Here is a 12384-nt window from a genome sequence, read left to right as displayed (position 1 = left end):
GTATCGAAAAATATATAATTACGTTTTTAACGGTATAAAATGTAATCGATAATCTGATTATAAAAAATAGATTGTTGAAAAGCTGTTGTTAGTTTAATCTATTTATAGGTTAATGGATAGCTAAACAGTAGAGGTTAGAGTTTACCAACGTCGATAAATGGATCTAATCACTCATTTCGATTAAATGTTTTTCGTATTACGAAATTTAAGATAACGTTTTATTTTGAGAACATATTTTAGAAGTTACGATCCTGTACTTTTAACAAAATTTGACCTTCGGATCATTCGGCAGCGGTGTGGTTTGTTAGAATCACAGTAGAGACAAGCTCGACATGTCCGAGAGTGTCGAAGTTATAATAATCGGGGCAGGAATTAGTGGTAAGTTAGCATAATTTCAAATGTTTTATTCAAATACGTTATGCAGAAAATATTCATTTTTAAATCAAATTTTGAGCTTAAATAGGGGATAATGACGCGTAATTTTTTCAATAACGTATTATATCGATGAAAATGAAATTTTAAGCAGATTTACACTAATTTTCTTAAGTAAAAATGCCTTAAAACGTGGAAGTAAATTTTAAAATTATTTTTCGTTTCTGCAAATATATTTAAGTAAAATGTATTCGTAATCGTAAAAAATATACATTTTTCGTATTAACGTAGGATTATCGGCGGCCAAATGGCTTAATGATTCGGGTGTAAACGTTATTGTATTAGAAGCGAGAGATAGAGTTGGAGGACGAACCTTTACTAAAAGAGTAGGTGAACGGATAGCAAAATGTATTTTTAATTTTCTAATGATTTTTTTTTAAATAAAATATTTGATTTTAGATATAAGTTATACGATTTCTTATTTTATTCTTTTATTACTTAAATTGGAAGAACCTTTATATAATTCTTTATTCTACTGTATATAAGTTGAGCTTATCGTACTTAATTATTTTTTTATAAATTAGTATTAAACGTTATGTTATAGATTATAAATCATGATATACCACTTATATCCAAACTAAAATTAAGATTCTTAATTACTTTTACATAGAAGAATATAAGTATTTAACTGACTGCTAAAAAATAATTAACCGAGAAGCGGATATCGCAATTAAGTTAACTAATCATTTTAATTTACTTCTATTATCAGTAATTTCTCGAAGGTCTAAGATAATTTTACTTAGGCTATTACTAGGTATCTAAGGTTTATATTACGAAATTTCGTAATCTTTTAAATTTATCTTACTAATGGTTAAAGTTCGTTCCGCTCTGTAAAAATACTTCGAGAATTCTGTACAGTTTTAGTCTGAATTTTTAACCTTCGTAAACAGTCAAGCAGCGTACAACGATGCAAAATAACATGAAATAAAATTAGTCTTTAAAAAAATCTAGCAGCAAACATATACATTAACGGATTACAGTATACATTGCATTCTCCAACGTTTCGAGCAAATCAAATTTGGCTGCATTTGTAATGCTAAATATCTCTTTTAAAACGCTTTAATAGGAAAAGGGGTACATTAATCACCATCATCCGGTATAGCCACAAATTGCAAGAATTGCAAAAATTAAACAATACAAGAACAAAAACTGGAAATTCTTCGTGACGCAGATTTATTGAAAATTTTAACATCAAATATGTTCGAATAAATATAATTTTATTAAAATCAAATTAATTTCCTAAAAGTCCACGAAAATTTCTATTTTTGATTCGCTTTTTTAAGTACAAAAATAGGAATTTTACATTCAACGCAGTTTACAATACAAATTATTTAATTTAGAAACATTAATTTCTTAATGAAAATTTTCGGAATTGTGGAAATAACGGTTACGAGCAAAAATACAAGCAACGGTAGTTCAATTAAGAACTCATTTTATTATTTTTTGTTTTGTTCCGTCATTCTGACAGGTATTTCTACAACTGTATTCCCGTTTCCTCGGTCTAAAATTTCCAAATTCAAACGTTTGACAAAACTTTTCGGATTAAAAAAATATACAAACGTATAATTAAATCTGATGTAAAACTCCTATAAATGACACAAACAATAATTCTAAGATAGTTACGGCAAATTTGGAATCGTTAAACTTCTTACCACACAAGTATGGCCTAGAATGTTTTATTGCCCGAATTACTGCTAGGCACTCCTTCTCGGTTGCGCCGTAGTTTCGTTCAGCCTTTTTGAGCAATCGGCTCCCATATGCCACGGGAAGGTCTCCGCTTTCGTTTTCCTGCGCTTATAGCCGCATTGGATGCGTCAGTTGCCAAAACAAACGGTGGACTAAAATCGGCTGATTTCGGGAGTGGAACGGATATCGACACTTTCTTCAACCTTTCGAAAGCGGCCTCCCGTTCCTTATTCCATTAGAATTTTGTGTCCTTCTTCAATAAATCTGATAAGGAATTTAAAATATACTCGTATTGGGCAATATGTCTCCAATAGTAACCCGTTAACCCTAAAAGTGCCCTGGAAAGTCTCGAACAGATTCTATTTTTCCCGAATCCGGTTGGATTTCCTCTTCGCAGACCCGTGTCTTAAAAATTTTATCTGCTTTTTCAAGTGACATTTCCTGGGTTTACGTTTTAGGCCAGCCCCGGCTAATCTCTGGAAAACTAGTTCTAACTTCTCTAAGTAGGAGGTAAACTCGGAACTAAACACGAGGATATCATTCGTATATACCAAACATATTTGTTCTTCATACCACTTAATACCAAATCTGCGCAACGTTGGAACTGTGAGATCTGGAATTCCAGCAGAGTCACTTTTTGTAATAATTCGTTTTAGGAATTTTCCCTTCATATAAACATCCTGTCTAGAAACGGTCCCGGACGAGAAAATATGCGTCCCCGGCCGTACAACTGTCAACAATCCTTTGTTTTTAACTAAATCCAGATCATCTTGCAACCTTAGTTTATAGTTAACGTTCGAACTCGTCATATATTTTTAGTCCCGGGAGCACCTATGACCCCGATCGCCATCCACCCACGATCACGTACCTAAATTTCCCAGACAAAAACTATAAAAGACACTTCTTTCTCCCCCCTCCGGGGAGTCTCTTACCATCTGCCGGACAAACGCCGCCGCTCGTCGTCGCCGACTCGGACCTACTGTCCGAACGTCTCCGTGCTAAGTCACGACATTTTAAACTGTGCCTATTTCGGATACTAATCTCCACATCGAGGATATCAAGTGCTAACTGTCAGGAAACGAACTAATGAGGTATGAACTGAAACTGTAAGCTCTCTCTCTCGACCCCTACGCGACTTAGGGAAATTAGTCAGGTTTTGTATTTGTGTCCTTTGTTAAATTTAATAAATCTTGTTTCTATTGTTAAATGGTCTCCTCTTTGTCTCGAATATCGCTTCGCCTTATCGTCGACCCCATCCGTCTTACCTCCTATCCACTCGCGTAACGCGTAACGCGTAACGCTGAGAAACGAAACAGCCATCCTTGACAAGTGCGTTAGAAAAAAGGGAGGTACGACTTCCTTCTACCTCCCCGTTCTCACAGAACGTTGCGAAAGCCCATCGCGAGGCGATTAAATTGATAATGCCCCGATGGAGTACCGAACCCGGTTTTCTCTTTTGAATCCGGGCTCAGTGGTAATTACCGATAACCGCTCAACGTGTCCATTATGGAATAATATTTAGTCTTGCTTAACAAGCTTAATGATTCCTGGATCAACGGTTAGGGGTATGGGTATATCTTCGTCACTTTATTTAATTGGCTATAATCGATCACAAATCTATAACTTAGATCAGATTTCTCGACCAATAATGTCGGCGAGGACCGCGGGGAGCTTGACGGTTCAACGACCGCACTTTCCATCACGTCCGCTATTAATTTGTCCGTAATTTCTGGCTACTCGTATGGAATGCGATACGGAGCTCGATGGAGTAGAGGACTATCCCCTGTATCTATCTTATGCTGGCTCAAATGGCAATATCCAATTCAAAATCGTCCCGCGCAAACACCTGTCTGTATTCATATAATAAATTCAGCAAAGGGGCCAACTTGTCTTTTCCCACTTTGCTTAAATCGAATCAATTTGCTACCTGGGCTCTAGTCAACTCTTTTTCCTTGGGTCGCTCGCTCTGCATTATGTTCCCTCATTTCCTTCGTTTCTTCTTGCGCCTTAAAAAAGTGCCTATCCTACTGCCCCTATTTAATTTTATTTCCAATTTAGTTGAAACAGTTCATTTATGCGTATTCCCGACAACAACACTTTTTAGATTTTTCAAACAAATTTAGCAATTACGAAAAAATTAGCGAAAAATTTAAATTTGTAAATAAAATCTTGTAACAGATGGCGCTACGAGTCGCTATACCTTTTATTTACCTTTACTGTCTGGATCAGTGGTTCTTACCAGTGTTCCGCAAACCTATCCGAGTGTTCCACGAAAGAAAAGATTTTAAAGTTTTATTCCAATTTATTCCCATTGCTATATTCGTAGACAATTTCATGTTTTTATTTTATTCAATATGTTAAAATTTATTAGTTTATTGCATTGTTTCTTGAGAATAGCAAACATGGAATTATCTATCAGTTTTTGAGTATATTGATGTTGATTCTCCGTGTTATAGAAAGTACATGAACGGTGTTCGGCGGCCTCGGAAAGGTCGGGAACCACTGGTCTAGATAAAACCGTATAATCGAATTTTCATCCAGTTTCTAATTAAATATTAAACCGAAACTAATTTAATAATTTAGTGCTCCATATATAAATTTAAAAAGTAAATAAGAAAGTATAAAAAGAATTTTAAAAAAGCCTTTTATTCACATAAATGCGCTAAAAAGTGAGGAACATATATATTTTCCCAGATTTCGCAGTATTCTTCGTATTATGTCACCAAAAATAAAAGCGCGAGCACTGGTGGAAAGCCATAAAAATTGATAGAAAGTGTAGCTAAGAATATTTCTAAACACGAGTGCACCCCGCTTTTATTTTTGGACTCATAATACCAAGAATACTGTGAAAGCTGAAAAAAGTTATTTTTTATCATTTATTATTTATCCTCATTTAAAAAAATTAGATACGTTTACAATTTAAAAAATGCCCGACATTGACAAATTTAGCATTATCTTTTTACTTTACACGAATCTCTATTTTACAATATAAACACCATTTCGCTTTTCTGTGGCTGGAACATATTAATAAAATAAAATTACAATTGTAAATTTACTTTTATCGCACGACTTTTTAAAAAGAATTATTTATATTTGCAGATAAAAAGATTCGTTATATTCTTAAATTCCGCATTATGCTTTTCAAATTACACGAATTATTTTCACTATGTACAGTACACACCACTAGTTCACTTAAAATGCCGCTAATCTCCTCGGACCCCCACATTGCGAAGAAAATAATTGTAATATTAAAGTTAATATTACAATTATTATTACGGACAGAAATAATATTAAAGTTTTATTTAAAGAAATGACACGTATATAAGAAGGTTTAAGGAACACGTAGCTATTATCTATTTTCAAAATTGTATCAACCTAAATAATGGGATGGAAATTGATGACGTATGGTAACGTCATTAAGAACCATCGAATGGATGGCAAATGTGAAGTCGGATAGTGTAACGCAAGAACCCAGACACCGAAGCCGTCAGGTTCGTTTTGTATAGTTGTAAAGTTAAATTTTAATTGTGGTTTTTTGTTAATACATATTTTCTAACAATTATTTTTTAATTTGTAGCATGAAGAGGCATTGGAAAATGACAATCGGAAATGCATTGTTAAATAGGCGAATAAAGTGAATTGATTTAATCTTGGTCTCTGTTTATTGCAGATAATTAAATAAAATAACTTTAAATTTCATTAAACTATAATCATTGTGTTTTACTATTAAAATTTTTTATCGATTAATTTTTTATGGCTATTTTTTATAACTATTAGAATTTGCATCAATTAAATGAAATTGTAATTGTTCTTAATGAAGAGTTTAAAATGAACGAGATATGTACTGAATTTGTCATTAGGATCCGTCGGTTGGATACGTAGACTTAGGAGGATCGTATGTCGGGCCGTCTCAAAACCATCTCTTCAGATTATCCAAGGAATTGGGAATAGAAAACTACATAATAGAAGAGAATGAAAAGCTCTTATTTTATTCTAAAGTTAGTTTTCACTTAATTAAAAATGTGAATAATCAATTGAATCTAAATAATTCTGTAATCATTAACTATTTAAGGGAAAAAGATATCCTTATCTCGCAGCATCGCCTGTGTCTTTTTGGAATCCATTGGTTCAAATGGATGTTAATAATTTCTTAAGAACTATTGATAAAATGGGCGAAGAGGTAGAAAATGATACGAAATTTTTTATTCGTTAGTTATTTTATTTATCTAACCTTCGAAAATTTCGAACAGATTCCTGTCAATGAACCTTGGAAAGCACCACGTGCCGAGGAATGGGATACTATGACTTATCACGATTTTTGTGAAAAGATATGTTATACAAGGTATATGAAAAAACTATTTTAAATATAAATTTTTAAATATTATAAATTATGTTATAAATTCAATATCAACTTTTTACATCTAATATCTTCTAATATCTTACTTCTAATATCAAACTTCCATTTTTGCTATTTGCAGACAGGGTAAAGCTATAGCTAATACTCTCGTTGAATTATTTATGGTTTCTTCGAGTTACGAAAGTTCTCTTTTATGGATTTTATGGTATACAAAACTATGTCAGGGCACAATGAAAATGATGAATGTATCAAACGGGGGACAAGTATGTAATTTCTACGCATTTAACATTATACAGGATGATTCGAGTCTTCAAACACGTACAAAAGGTTTACCCTACTACGCACTTATTTATAGGTCATAGAATATGACATAGGTGAATGTTTATTAAAAAAATATACGTACGAATGCTTTTCTTTCACTCATAACGTGTTAATACGTCGGATGTTACGCGCACACACGCGTCACACGTTCCTTGGAGTGGTCTCTGATTTGTACGAATAGATTTGAATCACCTTGTAGAAATCGATACTACCGGATAAAGGAATCGAAACTCATTGGAAAATTTTATTCACAGGAAAGAAAATTCGTCGGAGGAAGTCAACAAATAAGTGAACGTATTGCAGCTAGATTGGGAGGTATATTACTTAAATTTTTCAATTAAATTGTACGAATTTACTTATTTAATAAAATCGTGCAAAAAATTCAATTTTAGAAGTTTTCGCAAAATTTCTTGACGTCAAATTCACTCGTTCTTCGCTATTCTTTTAGATGCAGTAAAAATGAATTCACCAGTTGTAAGCATAATTCAAAAGAATGAAGAAGTAATAGTGAAAACGTTAAATGGAAATACATATACAGTAAATAAATACATATATATTTTATAATTTTACTTTAAAAATTTAACTTATTAAACTGACGATTAAATTAATTAATTTCAATATTTGAAGAATTGGGCTAATTTTATCTTCAAATATTGAAAATGGAAGGAACCATCGGACGAAAAAATTACAAATTAATTAATTTCATTAAAATTGGCTGAAATATGTTTTTCGATGAAAAGAAAAATCGTAAATTTGCAGGCAAATTTTGTAATTTTGGCCATTCCACCTATTTTACAAATGAAAATTCATTACGACCCTTCACTTCCCGCTGTAAGAAATCAAATGATTCAAAGATGTCCAATGGGATCAGTCATGAAATGCATCTTATATTATCGAACGCAGTTCTGGAGACAAAAAGGCAAGATTTAAGTTAAAAATAAAAAGCTTTATGTCAAATGAATAATTACCAAGTTGTTTTAGGTTACTGTGGTTCAACTTTGGTCGATACGGATGACGACAATCCAATCGCTGCTACATTTGACGACACTAAACCCGATGGAAGCTATCCAGCCTTGATAGGGTTTGTTACTTAAATCGCGTGTACTGAAAATTCTTAGCAAAATAAAAAATAATAATCCATAACTAACCATTTTACTATTAAATTTAATTTAAAACACGTTTTTTTAATTAAAATTACAATTACTTAAATTAATTAATTTAGTTTTTACTTTAAGATTTGTAGGAGCGGACAAAGTACGAAATTTAACTCCCCTTTCGAAAGAAGAGAGAAAGAACATTTTTGCCAAATGTCTTTATAATGTGTTCGGCTTGAGTGAATTTCTAGAGGTAATATTGACGTATGTATTTTCTAGAATTAAATAAATTTATGAGAATTAATAAAAATGTTTTCGATACGAGTAGAAAACATTAATGAACGTTTTAAAATATGTTTTCTTACTTTCAATTGCAATTAGGAATTGTAAAATGAATTTTCTTGAATAGTAATAATAACAATAATAAATAGAAAACCAAAAATACGTTTGATTCCCTTTTGTGACTCGACCCACAAGCGGCCGAGTGGATTAAAACTACTCGACACTAGTAGTCGGTGATGGATTCGTGCCTGACCAAAGGGGTGTCGTGTGCAGTCCTCCGAGTTTTCTTTGTGTAAAAAATGTAAAGCAGTTTCCTATAGACGAGCGGTTTTCTATAGAAAGTTCTCTGGGGAGACATACCCCATTGTCAAATCGCCCACGTTGGCTCGCTTTATACGAGTACCATCGAACAACAGAAAAACAACAGCAGTCCATTATAATAAATACTTTCGTTAGTATTCGCCTGTATACATAATTATTGTTTTCTCATTCGTACATTTCGACACGAGAATTCTCTTCTTATGCCCGGTTCCAGCTAAAAATAATGTTTTCATAGAACTGTCTAGACGACTTTGGTAAAGCAAAATATTTCGTAAACACTTATGGCTTGTATAATGTTTTCATTACGACCATATAATGTCAAATTTTTATTGACCACCTCCTGCGGTATTACCTAGTTCAAACTGTCAGTTTTAGGAAAGTAATTTCAATTGGTTACTATTTGAGAAACATTGATAATGTTTCTCAAATACAAATACAAAATGACAGAAAAGTCAGCAATATTGCTAACGTAAAGATTACTGTACAATATGAATAATAGTGTAGAAAATAATAGTAAATTTTGATTACTTATATATAAGGTAACTAATAATATTCCTGGTAATAAAATTTAGCCAATACATTACGAAGAATATAATTGGATGGAAGAACAATATTCGGGAGGTTGTTACACAGCTATGTTCCCCCCGGGATTTTTAACGAGATATGGAAAGTAAGGTATTATTATTTCTTGAAAATTTTATGAAATTAACAAAGTATTTTGTTAATTGGTATCACCAAAACAGAATCTTAAGGGATCCGGTAGGAAAAATGCACTTTGCAGGAACAGAAACTGGAACTACTTGGACGGGATATATGGAAGGTGCTATTCAAGCAGGAGAAAGAGCTGCTAGAGAGGTACTTCACGCAATGGGAAAGATTCGAGAAGAAGAAATATGGCAAACGGAAGCTCCTGCGAAGGTAATAAATTAATATTTTACTCTTTCAACGTAGAGTAGATTTACGTAACATTCCTCTTTGTTCTCAGGGTGTGGTTGATCTTCCATTTAAACGAACGTGGTGGGAAAGAAATCAACCTTCCGTCCCAGGCTTCTTTCGTTTATTAGGCTTTACAATATTTACAGGATTAGCCGTTTCGACGATTTACAAATGCAGGCATCGTTTCCAATAACGTAAAATGATTTAATCATCAAAATTATGTATTCGCTTAATCCGTGGTGATTTTTCTTTTTGTCTTTGAATACAATCGATTCATTTTTCTTAATTAAAAAATATACATTTCAGATTTTGTAGACTGTATTTTAAAGTATATCTTTAGCATAATCTACCCGCGTTAAATCGTAAATTATATTTTGCAACAATTTTTTATTATTATTTTAATTTGAGACACATTAATTGAAGAAACGCACCCCAAAATTTGTTGGATCCAGGAAGGTATATTTTAGAAAAAAGGCAAAAACTGCTAGAAATATCCTAATTTTTGGCAGGATTCAAATTGATCAAACGTATTCGGCAAGATATTACAGGAAAATATAGCTGCTGCTCGAGTCACGATATTTGGCACCAAAAAACGTACGCACACTCGAAACTCATTCGGTCTACGAATTGAACAAGTTTCGAGAGTCATTCCCAAGTATGATGTAGAAAAACACAGCAGTCCATTATAATAAATACTTTCGTTAGTATTCTCCTGTATACATAATTATTGTTTTCTCATTCGTACATTTCGACACGAGAATTTTCTTCTTACGCCCAGTTCCAGCTACAAATAATATTATCGTAGAACTGTCTAGACGCTTTGGTAAAGCAAAATATTTCGTAAAGTAAATCGATTCGGTGTAATGATATCGTTATTGTCTGCCGCTATCTTGCGCGAGTACCACGAATTTTTCCTTCCTTTTCCCATCCATTTCGCTATGCCTTTCGAGTGGCAAGCAGGCCCGCTACTCGAGGGAACCAGGCATTTTCTACGAATGGATGGCTGACCCACCTCTAGAAAATTTTGATATATCCTTATCAATTGTTTCTAACGAAATAATTTAAAAAATAAATAAAAATAATTTCTAATACTTAATTTCGATTATCAATTAGCCTTTAATTCTTTTTTATATACAGGGTGATTCAAAAGTCAGAGAAATTTTAAAAAATTAATAACTCGCAAACTATTTACAGTAAGATGATGCGGTTTTCACGGAAATGCTTAGAAAGAAGTGTAATAGAAATTTTAGTTCCAAAATAGTTACATCTCTTGCCGTAGATGGCGCTTGATAAGATTACATAATTTGTGTAGTTGTTACTAGAACTAAGAACATTTTATTTTTTTATTCTTATTTTAACAAATTTACAAATGCTTTCAGTTTCTTACAGCGCCATCTATCGAAAGAAATGTAACCATTTTTTTAACACATTTTTAAAATTCCTTATTTTTCTGCTGTATACAATTTAACGAATTTTTAAAATGTGTTATATTGGTCACTCGGTGTGATAAACCCTTACGTAAGATAATGTTTGTAATTGTAAATCAAATACTACAATGTAATATAACAGAAGAGTTAGAAGTACGAAGTAATCTAATAAACTTAATCTTTGCTGTTGTTACTTTTGCCCCAGCAACGCCGGGCTCGTCTGCTAGTAATGACAAAAAATCAAAAGTGCCACGCAATATTTTAATTTAAATTTTTACTAAACACTTTTGTGTTTTCAAATTAACAATCTTGAGAATTACGAATGTGAACTGCTGCTAAAGACACACTTTATAAGATAAAGTTTTTGTTTTAATTTTTTAAAGTAAATATTTGTTTCGTAACAAAATTGTTATAGTGCATATTCATTTTATTTCAAATACAACGATTTTAATCTGTTGGCAATTTTCTGAAATATTTTGTCACAAACTATACAGAAATTACTTAAAATATTCAAAACGTGTCATTTTATCAGTTATTTTTAAATCGTGTCAACCATTTTAGTATTTGTATTGATCTAATCGATACTGATTCGAATTAAAATCAACTAGCTTGTTACAACTAGCCTTGCTCCCATTTATAAAGTACAGTACCTGTCGCAGTAATTGTTACACCCGCCTTTATTAATCGTATATTTCAAAACTGTGTGGTAAAACTCATTTTAACAACATTATCAGAATTCCTATAAGCTACGTGGGAAGTACGTCCTGTAAACAGCCAGTTTATAGAAAAATTATCAGAATTATTTTGGTTTATTTGGTTAAGACAAGGCGATACCTGGCCATCTGGCGAGGGGGATGACTCCGAACGGTCTATTACGGGAAACTGGTCATCACTCGCCAAATTTTAATCAAGCGCAAACTTTTACATTTATTTTTCTCTTCGTGTATTCTCGCTAGCAAAATTATATGCGAGTAACACCAGGTTATTTCGTTTAAAATAATTTTTTTTTAAATCAAAAGTGTATCTAGAATTGTATATATAATCTATTTAGTTTAAATTATTTTAACTTATAAATAGCGGGACACTGGGCAGGTTTGTAAAGGCAATTATCGTGCCACTTTAAATGCAAATTAAGACATAATGTTACTCGCTTCTCTTATATAAATGAAAATTATTAATTTAAATTACTATTGTTGTAATCTGCTGTAATTTTAAGGAACAATAATACCGTTTTATTTAATTCACAAAAATATAGACCAAAAAGAATTAAGTTTAGTGGCCAATAATACGGTGATAGAATGGTTACAAGCGCAGCTTTAAATCACGTGATTTTATTCGCGGAAATTTGTGCCATTATTGAAATACAGTGAATGATCGGTTAACGAACAAATCGGATAACGAACACTTTCACGAAAGATTTTTATGTTCGGACAACGAACACTTCACAGAACGAACACAAGAAGAAGCGACGTAAAATAACGAATACCGATTAGTCTTCCTTCGTCTTCGGGCAACAATTCGAAAGCGA

The 12384-nt window shown here is 32.5% G+C and overlaps 1 protein-coding gene across 2 annotated transcripts; it reads left to right on the top strand.

The window, feature by feature from the left end:
• The first annotated feature begins 301 nt into the window (after positions 1-301).
• LOC136981088 (amine oxidase [flavin-containing] B-like) lies at positions 302-9737 on the top strand. 2 transcript variants are annotated; one of them, XM_067277350.1, is made up of 14 exons: positions 302-378; positions 664-758; positions 5979-6116; positions 6191-6298; positions 6369-6460; positions 6597-6738; positions 7051-7111; positions 7245-7333; positions 7556-7715; positions 7778-7877; positions 8032-8143; positions 9066-9163; positions 9246-9411; positions 9479-9737. In XM_067277350.1, exons 1-14 carry the CDS (start codon positions 333-335, stop codon positions 9620-9622), a joined length of 1551 nt encoding a protein of 516 aa, XP_067133451.1. In that variant the 5' UTR covers positions 302-332; the 3' UTR covers positions 9623-9737. The 2 variants fall into 2 exon arrangements, with proteins under 2 accessions (XP_067133451.1, XP_067133450.1); XM_067277349.1 differs by having other exon boundaries at positions 9237-9411.
• Positions 9738-12384: the final 2647 nt, after the last annotated feature.

Source organism: Centruroides vittatus, unplaced genomic scaffold (assembly GCF_030686945.1).
Source record: "Centruroides vittatus isolate TY-2023 unplaced genomic scaffold, ASM3068694v2 contig_743, whole genome shotgun sequence".
Classification (NCBI taxonomy): domain Eukaryota; kingdom Metazoa; phylum Arthropoda; class Arachnida; order Scorpiones; family Buthidae; genus Centruroides; species Centruroides vittatus.
The sequence above is the reverse complement of the archived record's forward strand: the minus strand, read 5'-3'. Positions and strand labels throughout refer to the sequence as shown.

What these genes read in the sequence shown, in the direction of transcription:
- LOC136981088 (XM_067277349.1), top strand. Translation starts at nt 333, where the DNA reads ATGTCCGAGAGTGTCGAAGTTATAATAATCGGGGCAGGAATTAGTG. An exon ending in TATTGCAGCTAGATTGGGAG is followed by an intron (nt 7,112 to 7,244) that starts GTATATTACTTA and finishes CTATTCTTTTAG; the next exon opens with ATGCAGTAAAAATGAATTCA. An exon ending in TAAATGGAAATACATATACA is followed by an intron (nt 7,334 to 7,555) that starts GTAAATAAATAC and finishes GTAAATTTGCAG; the next exon opens with GCAAATTTTGTAATTTTGGC.